We start from the raw sequence: 15,612 nt of genomic DNA on the forward strand, positions 1-15,612 counted from the left end.
TTAAGCCCCTTTTGCATTACTGTCTGGAAGCAATACACAAACCCAAACAGCATAGCAATTCAGTCATGTGACCCAGGACACTGGCAGAAGGCAAAAACGGTTGGACAAGAAAATGCTAGCTTTGAAAAAGCCTTCTTATGCAACAGGGCAACTCATTATTACCCAAGAAACACTGTAGATCAACGCACAAAGAAAAAGTTCCTGGAGGAAGTATTTATACTCTAATAACAGTATCGGCTCCTGGAGGGAGTGCTGCTGGGTGGTGAGGCGGGTGGGGGAGGGGCAGGGTGAGGGGTAGTAAACTCCAGCATATGGCCGAATGGAGGTAAGTACATCAATAAATAAATTACATTGCACACGAAGCATTGCCATTTGGCGTTGCAGCGTGCGCAATGTAATTTGTTTTATTTATTTATTGATGTACTTGCCTCCGTTCGGCTGTATGCCGGAGTTTACTACCCTCCACCCTGCCCATCCCTCGCCCGCAGCACTCCCGCCAGGAGCCGCTACTGTCTAATAAACATTATATTTGTCATGAAATGATCCAGCTGTGTACAACACATATTACAAAAAAAGTCGTACTGGTTTTATAGAATACTTTTTTATAATAAACTATTCACAGTACAGTACATCGTATTCATTAATATATCGAGCTATTCACAGTATGATGCATCAAATACAGAGAAAATGCAGATAAAACTGATAAAAGAATTAACAAGACAGAACTGACGTCTCCAATAAGATTACAACAAAAATAATAGGATACATCAAATCCACGGATTTTAGGGAAGTGTTTTATCCTCTTAACCATATAATTTTATAAATCTACAGTCCAACGCAGTTATGTTTTTTATTTCAACCATGAAATGGACTGATACACCATATGCTCTGGTGAGGTGAAGATTAAAAAGAACCACTCGTCGACGTTTCGGTTTCTTGTGGACAAATCGGCCACGGGACCATTATCAGGACTATGACTCAGTGTTGTAAATCCCTGAATTGGGACATGGCCTAAAAATGCTCACCAGTGGGTCACAGAGTGTGTATGCAAGAGTCAGTCTCCGAATTATGCAATGCAAACGGGTGAAGCAATTAAAACACCGTAGCTTGGCCATGTGGTACAAATTGCACAACACACTGTCATCTTTCTCAACTTTGTAAAATTGGCATTTTCAGAATTGTGACTTAAAATCCGACTTTACCATTAAAAATGATTTTAAATTACAGTTCATTTGAGTGAATACAACATATCTCTATCTGCTCAAAAGTTATCACTAATTAAAACTAATGCGGTAACCCAGTGTTAGTCAATGGGAGAGATAAGCCTTACAACAGGGAAAAATGACTTAGTTCTTCACTTTCAGGACATGTAAAAAGTAAGTACACAAGCTACTCTCTAAATACAATGCATATGTTTATTATAAAGGAAAGTTTAGGCCTGCCAAAAAGTTTGTTTTACCTAGTCAAAATAAAAAATTTAAACCGATTACTGCCTCTAGGCAAGATGGCCGCGGAAGGGCTGTAGAGAGCAGTCGCCGATAATCTCTCATCTGGATGGACATGGTTTAATGCTTTGAATGGGATAAAATTGGCCCCATGAAGCTGGAGAACTGGCCCGTATTTGCTAAGGAGGTTCAAAGGTGGTTTTGGCTACTTCCTGAGCATTGGTTTACCTTTAGCTTTAAAAACTTACTGAGCCTACGCCCGATCTCCCTCTACTACTTCCTTGCAGGAGTATCGTTGCCGCCACTCAAGATGCCCGTTCGCCCGAAGCGGCAGGCGGAAACCGGCAGCAGTGCTAAGGACGCTACTCATGGGGGGAAAGGGGGCGGCAAGACAGCCCCCACAGGAGGTACTTCCAAACCTCCCAACAAGGAACCGATCTCAGCATTTGTCAGGGCAAGGAAGACTACAGAGAGGAAGACTGAACCGCAATGCAATCTGACCCCCGTCAATACAGAAGCTGGAGCGACGCGGCCAATTGGCACGCGGATTCCTGGCGAGACAAAGATCGCTGGTGCAGATGGCCTTACCGGTAAAGATCCAGTTCTTCGCCAGTCTACCCTGGCTGAGCTGTTTTCTAGCGGCTCGACAGCTGGCATACTCTCGGATAGATTGGAGCGAAGCGGGGAAGCGGACGCCTCCCAACACCGCGAGGACGCCAACAACGCTGACAGCGTGGTTGCCAAGCAACCTGCAATCCCGCTTGTCAGCTCAACAGAGGAGGCATTCGCACAGCCAAGAGCGGACGATCCAGAGATGCTGGGGGTAAGCGACTCTACGAGGTCAAGGGCTACTGCTACTGTTACTGCTATTCAAGGTGTGGGGGCCGTCGAGGCTGAGGAGCTAACAGGGAAAACAGGCAGCATAAGAAGTAAGGGCAACACCGAAATGATGGACGCTCTGCTGCAGGTGGAAGCGGGGTTAAACCACGTTGTACTGACCCCTAAAAGCCCTAGAATTCATCTGGCAGGTCTCCGCCCAAATACGGATAATAAGGGAGCAGGCTCCCCAGAGGGAGATCGTTTTTTTTCACTAAACGATGATTCTGAGGCAGATGTCTCTAGTGACGCTAGTTCATATGGGGGTTCTGGCACTGAATCCTCCTCAACAGATGGACAAGGAACTCAGAAAAAATTATCTAAGATAGGAATACAGAACTCCCCGACGAGCGCAAGTAAGAAATTACTATGGGATTACTCGGCTACTTCAAGTTTATACCAGGAAGACACTCAGGGATCGACACAGCAAACACCACTGGATTTGATACTTACTACCCTGAAACAAATGCAAGGGGAGGCAAGGGCAGTGAGCCGGAGGGCTAGACAAGACAATAAAAAAATACAATCTTCCCTCAAAAAAATGAATAAATTGTATGAGGAGGTCGCAGACAGAGTGGCACAGGTTGAAGAAAGGACTGGGAAGTTAGAAGATGATATGGCTGTACTGCGGTCCTCCAAATCTAATCAAGAGAAACTAGTAGAAGATATGCAGTGGAAGCTAGAAGATTTTGAAAATCGACAACGTCGTAACAATGTTAGACTTTTGGGTCTGGCTGAAGGGGTGGAGGGGCAGGACCCGAGAGGGTTTGTTGTTAATCTACTTAAGGGGGCTTTTCCTGAGGCCCACTGGCAATGGGAGCTGGAGATACAGCGGGCACACAGGTTCCCTCTTACACAAAGGAAAACAGGGCAAGGGACCCTACCCAGAGCTATGCTAGTGTACATAGGGAACTATCTGCTGAGACAGGAGATAATTGATAAGGCCAGACCAGACTCAAAAAAATCCTTCAATGGTTCCTCATTCTTTGCAAGACCCGATTTCTGTCACGTGACGGTGGAGAGGAGATGGAAGCTAAGGCAATTGATATCTCCATTCCAAAAGTTAGGCTCAGAAGCATACCTACTCTTCCCTGCTAGGCTGAAAGTAATTACAGGAGGCCACGTAAGAATGTTTTTTTCGGAAAATAAGGCAAATCAATTCCTAGAAGAGTTAAAAGCCCAAAAGGGGTCAGCTGAGTAAAAAGGCAGAGGGAAAGGGAAAAAGACCCAGCTCTGGGTAGAAGTGGGGCCTAACAAGAAGTATTACCAAAGGTAGTTATTCGGGAGTTTAGTGGTGAGAGAGGCGACAACTACAGCTCACATGCAGTCACATATAGGTCATTGTTGACCTATTTGCCTGTACTAGGGGGGGGGAGGGTAGGGTGGGGAGGTTGGGTGGTACGGGTGGCTCGGGAAGTGGGAGGGGGGGTAGGGGGGGTGGGGAGGCGGGTGGTAATGGTCAAGCACTTGGTACACTTAGATTGGTTCAGCACATTATAATGTATTGCAAAATAATCTCATTGTTCAACTGGCAGCATGTTCATGACTGTATGGTTATCCTTTTTGAATTACAAACATCGGAGGTACTCATAGTCAGGTCACTTGTTCCTAAAAATGACTTGTAGAATTGCTACAATGAATGTCTGTGGGCTTAATGACTCCAATAAAAGAGTTAGAGTTGCTGCTTTACTAAAGACATTCCGTTTAGATCTGGTGTGCCTCCAGGAGACACATATAGAAGGATCAAGAGGGTACATTCTCGAGCAACTCGGTTTTTCACTCTTGGCTAAAACTAAACAAGGGACAAGAACGAGAGGGGTGGCAATATTAGGGAGAACTGGAGTTGGGACGGTGGGGAGGAAACTGGAAGATCAGTGGGGGCGCTGGGTCATAATGGAGGTAACTGTCAAGGGGGTATTGTTTACCATAGTCAGCATCTACGGCTCAACAGAGGATGACCCTGACGTCTTCCAATACTTAGATATAGAGCTGGCACAGTGGCCAGAGCCAATTGTTTGCTGTGGCGATTTAAATATTCATGATCATAACAGCTCATTTTTGAAGCCAGGTGGACAATTTAATGGGAGGAAGAAGAAGACACATAGGGCTCTTACAGATATGGTTCAACACAATTCCCTGGATGACCCCTGGATGGCATTACATCCATATATAAACGGCAGTACATTTTACTCAGCCCCCACAAGGTTCTGGTTAGGCTGGATTATTTTTTAATTTCCAGGTCCTTGATGAAGGGTTCACAGATCGATAGATATCCTCGGGCTGTTTCCGATCACAATCCATTAGTTTTAACAATTAGAATAGGGAAGCAACAAAGTAGGTTGTCCCACTGGACGTTCGAAAGGAAATTATTAAAAGATGAGGTGTACCGAGGGTTCATGGAAGTCTGGATTAGAAACTATTGGGATATTAACAGGGGATCAGCTCCTCCAGGCGTGGTTTGGGATTCCTTTAAGGCTGGGGTTAGGGGCGAAACCCTGAGCTTCGTTTTAGCCAGGAATAAAAAGGAGAGACTTATGGCTGAAGAAGCCCTAAATAGTTTACGGAACGAGGAAGACGCACTGGCCCTTGCTATACAACATCATCGCCCATTAGAGCAGCACTTGCTTAAAATTACTGTACTTAGAGCTGAAATCTCCAAATCCATTTCCAGGAAGGCTGCTGAAAATTTTCTCATTAGAAAAGAAAATGCATACGAACTGAGTGAGAGAGTTGGCCATATTTTAGCTGTTCGAACTAGGCAGAGGTTAGCATTTTCAGATGTACAAGAGATCATTAATAGTCAAGGTACTACAGTTACCGAACCCGAGGAAGTGAGGGATGTTTTCAGGCAATTCTATGCAGATCTGTATACCGCGGATTTGGGAGATCGGACAAAAGAGATAGAGAGCTACCTGGGAGACATTCCTTCCCCTTCACTAACAGTGGAAGCTAAGGAGATGCTAGATGCCCCATTCCAAGGGGAAGAAATTATGACAGCCCTCTCTACGTTACCTTCGGGGAAAGCAGCTGGACCGGATCAGATCCCAGTAGAATTCTATAAAATCTTTCAAAGGGTACTCGGAAAGGATATGATTGATATAATGCTGCAAGCTCAGAAAGGTGAGGCTATCCCCGAGTCATGGGGAGGGGCAGACATTATTGTGATTTTAAAAAAAGGTAAGACCCCGTCACTACCAGGCTCGTATAGGCCAATCACGTTAATGAACTCGGACGTGAAAATCTACTCAAAAACGCTGGCAACTAGACTGGCTGGCATTATTGAAACTATGGTAAGCCCCGCACAGCATGGCTTTATCCCCGGGAAGGGAACTACGCTACATGTCAGACAGGTTATTACAGCGTTCGATGCAGCGAACACCCTAGGAGATCCAATGGCAGCCCTTTTTTTAGATGCAGAGAAGGCGTTCGATCGGGTCTCCTGGGGCTACCTGTGGTTGGTTCTGAAATGGATTGGTATAGGGGCGAAATATATGGTAGCTATCCAAACGCTATATAAAGATCCGACAGCTAGTGTAAGAGTCAATAGGGGAGCTTCGCACCCAGTTAAGATCACTAGGGGGACTAGACAGGGGTGCCCTCTGTCCCCCCTTCTCTTTGCTCTATATATAGATCCCCTATTAAGAAGGATAGAAGCTAATCACAACATCCCTCCTATGAAGTACAACACTGTCGAGGTTAAAACCCTGGCATACGCTGACGACGTGGCCATTCTGACATCTAATCCCATGCTGGCTATAACGGAGGTGGAAGCAATGACTCACACGTTTGGTCAATTATCAGGATATAAATTGAATAGACCGAAGACACAAATAGTGGAGAATAGGTATTCTGATTGCCATGATTCTAGAGTGGTTAGTTCAGCAGTATACCTCGGGGTAACAATTACAGCTGACTTAGACAAGCTGGTAGAGGGAAACATGACCCCACTTTTAACCAAGGTAAAAAAAGATTTGGAGAGGCTGAACAATCTACACCTATCCCTGGTTGGCTGCACGAACGTTATTAAAATGTTAATTTTACCCAGATTCCTGTATTTTTTTAGGACTATTCCTTTATCATTTGAAATTATGTGGTTCAATATGCTGGAGGCAACATTAAATAGATTCATCTGGGCCCAAGGCAAGACACGGAGGGCATATAGGTTTATTTCTCTCCCTAGGGAAAGGGGTGGTTGGGGTGCACCGGACTTTAGGTTATATTATTGGGCGGCAACATTACAATATATACAAGGGTTGATAGGAGGGAGTGGAACTGATTCAATATCGATCTTAAATTCCACTAAAATTTATGCCACTGTACTAGGGGATGAGCTGGAAAATTGTTTCTTGAACTGTATCGACTACGGGTATTACAAAAGAACGAGGTTCAAGACTGTCTGTGCGGCTCTCAAAGTGTGGAAAGCCTTCCTAAAGAATGCTGGGTTGGGAAGATATAACAGATATACTAAGTTATATAGGAATAAGTCTTTCCCTGCTGCAATATTTGCTGACAGGACAATGGCAGGCTGGGCAGACAAGGGAATTACTCAGATAGGAGATATTTTTGATTCTAACGGTGTGTTGCAGTTCACAGATCTATTAAAGAAGTTTGGTATTGATAGACAAGACTTTTTTAAATATCTCCAAGTAAGAAGTTTTTTGAAGAACAAAGAAGGGGGACCAGCAGGATTTGCAGAGAATGAAATATTAGAGAAAATTAAGATGCTGGGGGACTGCACAATTAGTAGTTTATATGCAAGTCTTATTAAGAGGAAATCAGACGACATTGAGAAGTTTAGTAAGAAGTGGGCTGTGACCCTCAATGGTGTAGAGCACTGGTTTCAGGATTCACTCGACTTGGGTCGCACAATTCTTTGTTCAGCCCCCTTGCAATCGCAACATTATAAGACTTTATATTGTTTATATTTTACGCCTGCCAGGATCCTCAAATGGGGGGGTACTGCAGGAACTTTGTGTCCTCGTTGCAACCTGGTAGGTGCAGATATTGTACATATTTTTGCGTCTTGTCCCCAACTGTATACTGTAATAAGAGACATAGAGGCGTTTATAATTAGATCTCTAGGCATACAAATTACACTGACGCCATTGTGGATATTATTGGGGATTAACCCAGATGCTGATACATCGCAGAGGGAATTTATGTTTATGGCTATGGCAATTTATAGACTTATGATAGCTAGAGCTTGGCTCGATAAGAGTCCCCCAGATTGGCAAATATGGTTGGCTAACCTCTTGGCAGCATATAATTTAGAAAAACCTATATATGAAAGAAAGGGAAAGAGAAAAAGACTGCTTGGGCTTAAAATATGGGAACCTTTAATTAGGTGGAAGACAGGTTATAGTCAACACTAATTAGTTGAAATTGACCATATTATATGTTATAAATATAATGGTGGCTAATTTGTTTTATTGATAATTTGAAGTATTAATGCATTTTTCTTCAATGTTATGAATCTAAGGATTATATATCATATTGTACAGTCGCTGCCTAAGAACTTAATGAACTTGATGAAATGTAAGATAACAAAATGTATTATATGTGCTAAAATGGTAAAACAATAAAGAGAATAAAAAAATAAAAAAAAAATAAAAAACCGATTACTGCCTGCAGCGGCAGGCCTGATGCATGTTTTAAAAGGCTGCTTTAGTAGGTAGCACAATGAGTGCTTCAGGCCCACTAGTAGCATTTAATCATGGGGAGTCCCTTGAGAAAGGGCCAGGCCCAACAGTGGTCGTTGCCAATTCTTGATCCCCCTCCGATTTGGAACTCCAAGCACCAGAACCTAGGCATTCTTTTTAAAGATTCCCTTTTGTTGCTCGGATATTAATTTACCTTGAAAAAATGAAAAGATAAGAGGCGTTTGACAAAACAGGAACAAGTTGGTTTAATGTAGCGCAGCGGCCGGGAGAGCATCAACAGAGTCATGTCTGACGGCAGTCTCAATGTACAGATGTTTTGGCCGGTAATATATACAGTTCTTGAGGTACAATAAAACAATTACACATTCTTGTAAAGCATGTAGATCTGGGCCTAGTCATGAACCATAAATACAACGATCGGATAAGTGGGACACAGGTGGCTCTTGACCTTGTGGAAAGCTAGTGTGGGGCAGTGTGTATGTGTCCAGATGTCCGGCAAAGGGAGTGTGTGATCATTGTGTGTGGTGTGTATGCTGTTTTCTGATTGGCTGAGTGTTCTTAACTACATGTGGCATCTGACTTTGTGGTATTTTGGGAATGTGTGCCTTTGGCCAAACGTGTTTTATCGGGGCCAATCTCCTCTGACCTGTTTGTGGTGTGATTGCCTATCTGGTGATCGATCAGGGTTTTCCATGTTTATGCGTTTGTCTTCAGGCTAACCCCATCTGCGATCTATTAATTGGTATGCTTGTTTTTGGGTCGCAGGGCCTGTCTGACCACGTATCTCATTATTGTGTGTACACATAACACGGCGGTCATTGTTATCATATTTACTGACATTCTCAATATTATGCATACCTTTCTCATACCATACATCAACATTATTTTTACTGGTATTGACATTGCTATGTGTGCATAGATTGTGCCGTATATTAGTATTGCATTTACTGGTATGGACGTTGTTATGCGTGCATATATCATTTCATGGTGTACATTGACATTGCATTCACCAATATTGATGTTGTTATGCATGCATATATTATGGCGTACATTGACACTTTTATTTACACCTCTGATTTATAGTGATTGACATCTGCTTTTCCCCTTCTCCAAAACCTTGAGGAATATATGTTTAAGGCTCCCATGAAAGTCAAATGTGTAAATCTAGACAGTCTTTACAGACTGTAAATTGTTCATTTCAGTTCACATCTTGTTAGGTCTGAACTCTCACACCATTGTTAAGTCATCTTTCTCAGCTTCACTCTTGCAGTAGAGAATAATTTTCTTACAGACCTTTCTGCCTGGTTCATCCTTCACTGCATACCAGGGCCCTGCCAGTCAGCACAGTCATTTTATATTATAAACCTGCTTGCACCCTGAGGTCTGCCACCTTAACTCACTGGGCTGTTACCCACATCTGTAGATTCCTACTTGGAGGCTATCCATTATCAGTGAGATCCGTCCATCTCTCCCAATATCAGTCATATCCGTCTCTAACCATCTCAGGTGTTGTAAAAAAATATATATTTCCATATGGTTTTATTTAAATGTATCTGTCTCCCCTGGCTTCAGTAGTATCAGGGCAACAGCTCATTTTATAAGCTCTTTTTTCCTTCTTTCATTTTCACTTTTTGTGTCACTAAGACAGAAAACCAGTTAAATATTGGTGTGAACTTTTAATTATTAGCTATATAAATGTATTTATATTCATTTTAACCACACAAAAAATAACCCTGTAAAATAGTAGTATATAGAACTCAAAATAGTTTCATCTTGGATAATGTGTATAGTCATACCTTTGCAAGTATCGCAGCATTTGGTAGCCAGCCTAAGGGTTTCCCATGACTATGTAGATGGCATGTAATACTTCTTTGAACACTCCTTCCTTGTGTGCAGATCCATTGTTTTCTGCATTTCATCCTACCTTCCTTATTATTTCTTTTTAACAAAACATACTTTCCAAGGGTTGATTGGTTGGCTTGTAAGATATCAGCACTAACAGTTGTATAGAATTTGTCTTGGCATTCCTGTTGAGAATCCATTGGACAAGGATTGAGACATACAGCTGAAAAATATTTACACTTTCCAACAACACCCTGCCACACCTCTTGAAGGCCTGTCTAACCCAACTTCCTATATCTCGTCCGGTCAGTTATCCAAATGCCTACATTAGTCTTGCATTGTGATGGGGGTGTGGAAATGGATGCAATGAATGTTTGTCATTTGAAAACAGGTGTTATTTTACCTATTGACGCTGTATTGTCCCCCAGAAGTATTAATAACAGAACAAAAATATTATAACACAGATCTTTCTGACACTTAACTGGTTCTTGTATGCATTTATGAGAAACATTTCATAACAACCACTCAAGGCTTTTTGTATGCAGCAAAGACTGTACATGCATTATAAGAGCACTGAGACATTGGTCCCTGTATTATATGTGGATTTCATTTGAACTATCTGTAGTCAGCACTGCATTAAATGTGAATCGCTCATCTCTTCGCTGGTTCATCAGGAGAATCCCTCACTCTCTGCTTCGGTGTGAGAACATTATATTTTGAATGTAGCTTTATAGGTATAGGGTAAAGATGAATGGTGCAAATAAATCATCAACCTTGCCAAAATTGAGTGCAGTGATCTGTGGGAAGTACTTGACCATGCACTCTCCACTAGTAAACGCCAGATTAAAGAAAGTTATCGCCAGTTTTAATTGGACCAGATGTTGTTGAATACTCACTTAGGTATTATGACAGAACAATTTCTATTAGTTAAAGTAACTTACAGCTTTGAAGAATTCTTAGATGCTATTGAACCTCCGTTGACCCGAAAGCTCTATTTACATTTTAGATATGGAACATAACCAATAGCGTCTTATACCAGCAAATGGACCCACAAATATGGCCAAACAGGATGCTCCTGCCCCACTTGCGGGACTGAGAAGAAAACGAAAGAGCATATATTCTTTTTCTGCCCTACTTATCTTAATATTAGGCCTTATTCTAATTTGCCTTGGCTTGGGAAATAGAACACACAAAAATGTCCTGCAAATATTGAAGTCCAATGTAAGCCAAACTATCGTTTCTGCTCTATTTCGTTTTCTATTGACAATGTGGAGAATTAGGCAAGTGGTCTGCATCAAATGGGATATTTTTAGCGTGTTTGTGTTTTTCTGTGCGTTCTTAAACTTGTATGTACTAGATTGTAGTTCTGTCTTTTAGAGTTTTGTAATAGGTTAATGATATAGGTTACTGTGCACTGTGGTAGAGCTTAACAAATGAATTATTTAAAATGTTAAAGCATTTTCTCTCTGGCTCGAGACTATGATTCACCATAGTGTCTACCTTTCAAAAGTATCTAGATGTATGCGTATTTTATGACCTTACTTTTTTGTCTAACGTTTTAAGAGTTGTATTTTTAAAATGAAGTGAAATTTTATCATGTAAAACCCGATCCATTGTGATTTTATTTATGTACTTTTATGGCACAACATGCCACATGCCAAATAAAATTAACTTTGCTTTGGAAATAATTCAAACCACCTCAGCATGACAGTTCTTACACCTCTAGCCATTGGAACGCATCATAGCAAAGCTCTATGTACTTCACTGACTACTTATCGGCTACCTATAGCCAGACCATATCCCTTTAAAACACTCTGCATTATCCACAGGACCATCCAAAGGAAAGGTCTAATGTTCCAGCAAGCTAAGTTCCAATGTTACTCCCATAACAGGGCAATTGTTTAAGACTGGCACCTTGCCTTACCATTTTCTGCAATAGGAAGTGCATTCTCAGTACAGGAGGCAACATTTTGAAACTCCCTACCAGTGAAGAAAATACAAAATAATAAGGAATCCCCCAAAAGATACACAAAATAAACAATTCCCTCGCACTGAGCAAAATTGTATTCCCTACAGTCTGTTAATGACACTTAAAACAAATACTAAATCACATAGAAAATAAAGGAACCAACATTTTAGTTAGGCTGCTAAACAGGGTTTGCTCACATGTGCTCGATTTCAATGAACAGCTGTTCTTATTTCCAATTAGGCACAACTGTTAAGCCAACTATATCTGTGCAGAACCCATCCTACACCTAAAACAAAACAATTTGCCTATGTTCAGTAGCAGTTTGCTACAGACTATATTCCCAATAATCTTAAAACAGTAATTTTTCTTGGAAAAATTATATTGAAACAAAATATGCAGTGTATGGATCAGGCTGAAAAGACTAGTGAATATGAAATATATTCTCCAGTAGATCTTCTTAGTTCATTCCAAAGACATTTCTGGTATCCTATGATGCAATAAAATGGCCGAAATCAAGACAATGAACTTTGTTACTTCAGTAAGCCCTGAAGAAGCAGATTTGTCTCAGAACACATGCTGGGTGTCTTTTTCCTATTACAATAATCATTGTGTGATAATACACATTTAGAACATTTGGAATTGGCAACTCCTGTTTTTATATTATTAATTTCTAGATCGGTTTTCCTTTGAAATATTGTGATCACAGAGAGTGCAGGTATGCTGGATGTGGCACTTCAGAATATCCATTTTTGCATTTCACATTACTGCCTTGTATCACACATCTTTAACACGTTTAGGGAATCTAGGTGTGTCATCTTCTACTTCAAATGGTCGGACACAGAAATGGGATGAGAAAATGGAACATTGCAGATGAGTCAGACATGTGGATTCAAATAGACCTCAGTAGCATCCTTTTTTTTCTTGAGAAAATGGTTTTCTCAACCTTTCTGGAAATACGCTAGAGGCCTCCAGGGCAATGTACAGGGGATTTCCTATGAAGACTAGTGGGGTCAAGTAGGGGGTGCAGATGCACAGTTATTGGTCTGGAGAGAGCCACAGTTATTGGTCTGGAGAGAGCCGCACACAGCTGACTGAGAGCTGCACAATATTAGTTTGTGGGTGCATGTGAATCTGAAATAGTGTTATTGTCACAAAGCATTTGTCCAGGGAAAAAAAGGAATTGAAAGGTATTTCAGTGCCGAAAATGTAGACGAGGATAACATCATTTATTATGATTGTCCAGGTCTCACCACCAACAGCTGGATGCTTTATCCATTATAATTCCCTGCATGAGAAGGAGATAGTGTGGCAGGAAATGAAGTGGGGCAAAACAATTCCATGCCTCCTGAGACACCAAAGAATTCCTGCTTGCCTGGATGGTAAAGCAATTTGACTCCAGGTCTTTCTTGGACTTGTGCTCCTGCATTTTCCACTAAGGTTTGTTGTTCCAGCCGCCTTCTCCCCTGGAGTGGATAAGGAGTTCTATGTCATGCCCGAGAAGCCAACTTTCCCTGGTGAAGATTCTATCCCGTGACTGGAGGGTATAAAAGGTCTTGCAAAAGTTGCTGCTGTCAGGGCAAACTGAAGTTGGGTATTTCCAAATGAATGTGAGTTCTCTGTTGTTTCTGTGACTGTAGTGAGCAGAAGCTCCGAGAATAAGGGAAATAAATGTTTTGCTTGCTATGCGTTGGAATCAACTTAAAGAAATAGACATGTTCCTGTGGCTCTAACTGAAATGTATGCTACCAAAAACCACTCAATGACCTCTGAGAAACCACTCTGAAGATGTTATGAGCTTTTTTAAGGCAGTAGTGCTACCAGAATATCTACAGAAAAAATGTGGAAGTCTCTAAATGACTTGGCCAAAACGCCAAGCCTGTATGAAAGAGATCCCGTAGCAGCTTTCTTTTAGCCATGTATCCTACTCTCAGCCTTTGGCTTGGATTTTGAGGCTAGCAAGAGAGCATGTAACCAATTGTGGCCCTGTGTGCAGCTACAACCTCCAGGCTGTAGCTATACCTTTTCAAACTTCTAAAACAAAATCCAAGTCCAAAGTTAAAAACTTTCAGTGCTACGACCTCCAACTTAAACCCAACCAGGTTCACGTATAATCTGCCAAAATAGGTGCTTAGGACAATCAGCCGCATGGAAGACGCTTTGATCTTAACTGAAGGGCTATATTTATTTTAGATCCTTTTATCTCTTTGTGCGAATTTCTTAATTCCTGTGACATTTTAAATGCATGATGTACAAAAAACAGCTCTCTAGACTAGTAATTAGGTCTGTGCAAAGTGAAACAACCTGAAAGTTCTGTAATTTTTAAAGACATCTTGAAGTTTCGTGGCCATTTGTGCCAGCACGAAAATAGTCTAGTTGTTGCAAAAGTCAGGATTTCATTTAGCTCTCTTTCCCATCCGCAGGATGTCCTAACCCGTCATGGCCTTCCTGTTGCTTGGAAACAGTCCAGTTGCCTGGGCTAGTGGGCAGGGAAACTTACCCCTGGCAAAGGTTTTACGTGTAACTTTATTTAAAAACAAATATGTATAGTGTGCAGGACACAGTCCATGTTTGAAGCGATTACATGCAGCAAAAGTAAAATAAACTAATATTGGACCATGTAGGCTTGCAACACCAGCATAATAACCCTCATAGAAAGCTGAAAATGTAGTGGAGAGAGGGCAGGGAAGCTAAGAGGATTTGCCCCCAATTGGAGCATAAAAGCATTGTTTCGAAATAAAGTAAACAGTGTGTTTTCTTCATTGTTTCGAGTGAGAACAATGGAACACAGTTTATTTTGAAGGTATACTACTTCGAGGTGAAAAACAAAAATATAGATTTTTCATTAAAAAAAACCTTCCTCAATTGTATTCGTTACATTTGGAGTGTATGAGAAATACCAAATATGTAAACCATTTTTAAATAATTTACTCAATTGCATTATTTTAGAGAGCCCTATTGGAAAAGTAACTGATAGTTCATGTTTCGATACAAAACTGAATGTTCATTTTTTAGGGCTGGCCTAGTGGCAGCCATAGTATCTGCCAGCCTCGTGTTTCACAAAAAAATCATAATAAAAATACATATCCAGCTGGGCTTTTGGTCAGCTCTTTTCATCCATTGGTCTGTTTACCTGTCATTCATATTTTGTTTCTGCTTACCACAGCACACAGCAATGGATCATCCCACTTCAGGCACTGGTTGAATTGCACTTGAGGGGCATTGGTTGACTTTCAGTTTGAGGGTTTAGATTTTGCCTGATCACATGTACGCATTCTCCTTCAAAATAACACGTGCCAGGACTGGTGTGCCTGGGATGCTTGGTCACTACTTAAATTTTTACCTCACTAAAATTTTGCCTTTTTCAGATTGCATGTGTTTAAACAAAAACAAATTAAACAAACATGGCAGGCTGGTCATGGCCAGTCCTATTGACTTTCGCTAATGCTTTTCGTTCTTTGTATCCAATGAAAGCACATTTCAGTTCGATTCTTTCTGAAACAGAGACGCTGTACTAACTCAGCTCTTATTTCTTCACTTACTCCTATTTCTACCTCCTGAAAATCTGTGAGACTCTGAATGCCTATGCAATGTGACATATTAACATATTAAGGTCAATAACTCCAATAAGATGTAATTTTGTAATGCTGTACAGTACATAATGTTGTTTTGACTTTGCAAATTCTATCATATTTTTTAAGAACATCCACGACTATTCTTTTATATGACCATTAGGTGGAGCAGTACCATAATGTCATCTTTCATGGGCCAGAGGAAAGCTTGCAAGACTACATTGCACATCAAATTGCACTGTGCATTAAGG

General features: G+C 41.2%; 1 protein-coding gene across 2 annotated transcripts in view; it reads left to right on the forward strand.

Annotated features, from left to right (window-relative positions):
• The window catches only part of CTTNBP2 (cortactin binding protein 2), a 636,925-nt gene that overhangs the window by 430,783 nt on the left and 190,530 nt on the right, over positions 1-15,612 (forward strand). For both annotated transcript variants that reach the window (XM_085653125.1, XM_085653124.1), the window contains exon 13: positions 15,525-15,611. In XM_085653125.1, the coding sequence (XP_085509251.1) occupies positions 15,525-15,611 (87 nt within the window). The remainder of the gene's footprint in view (positions 1-15,524; position 15,612) is intronic.

This window comes from Triturus cristatus, chromosome 4_1, assembly GCF_964204655.1.
Source record: "Triturus cristatus chromosome 4_1, aTriCri1.1, whole genome shotgun sequence".
In the NCBI taxonomy this organism is placed as follows: domain Eukaryota; kingdom Metazoa; phylum Chordata; class Amphibia; order Caudata; family Salamandridae; genus Triturus; species Triturus cristatus.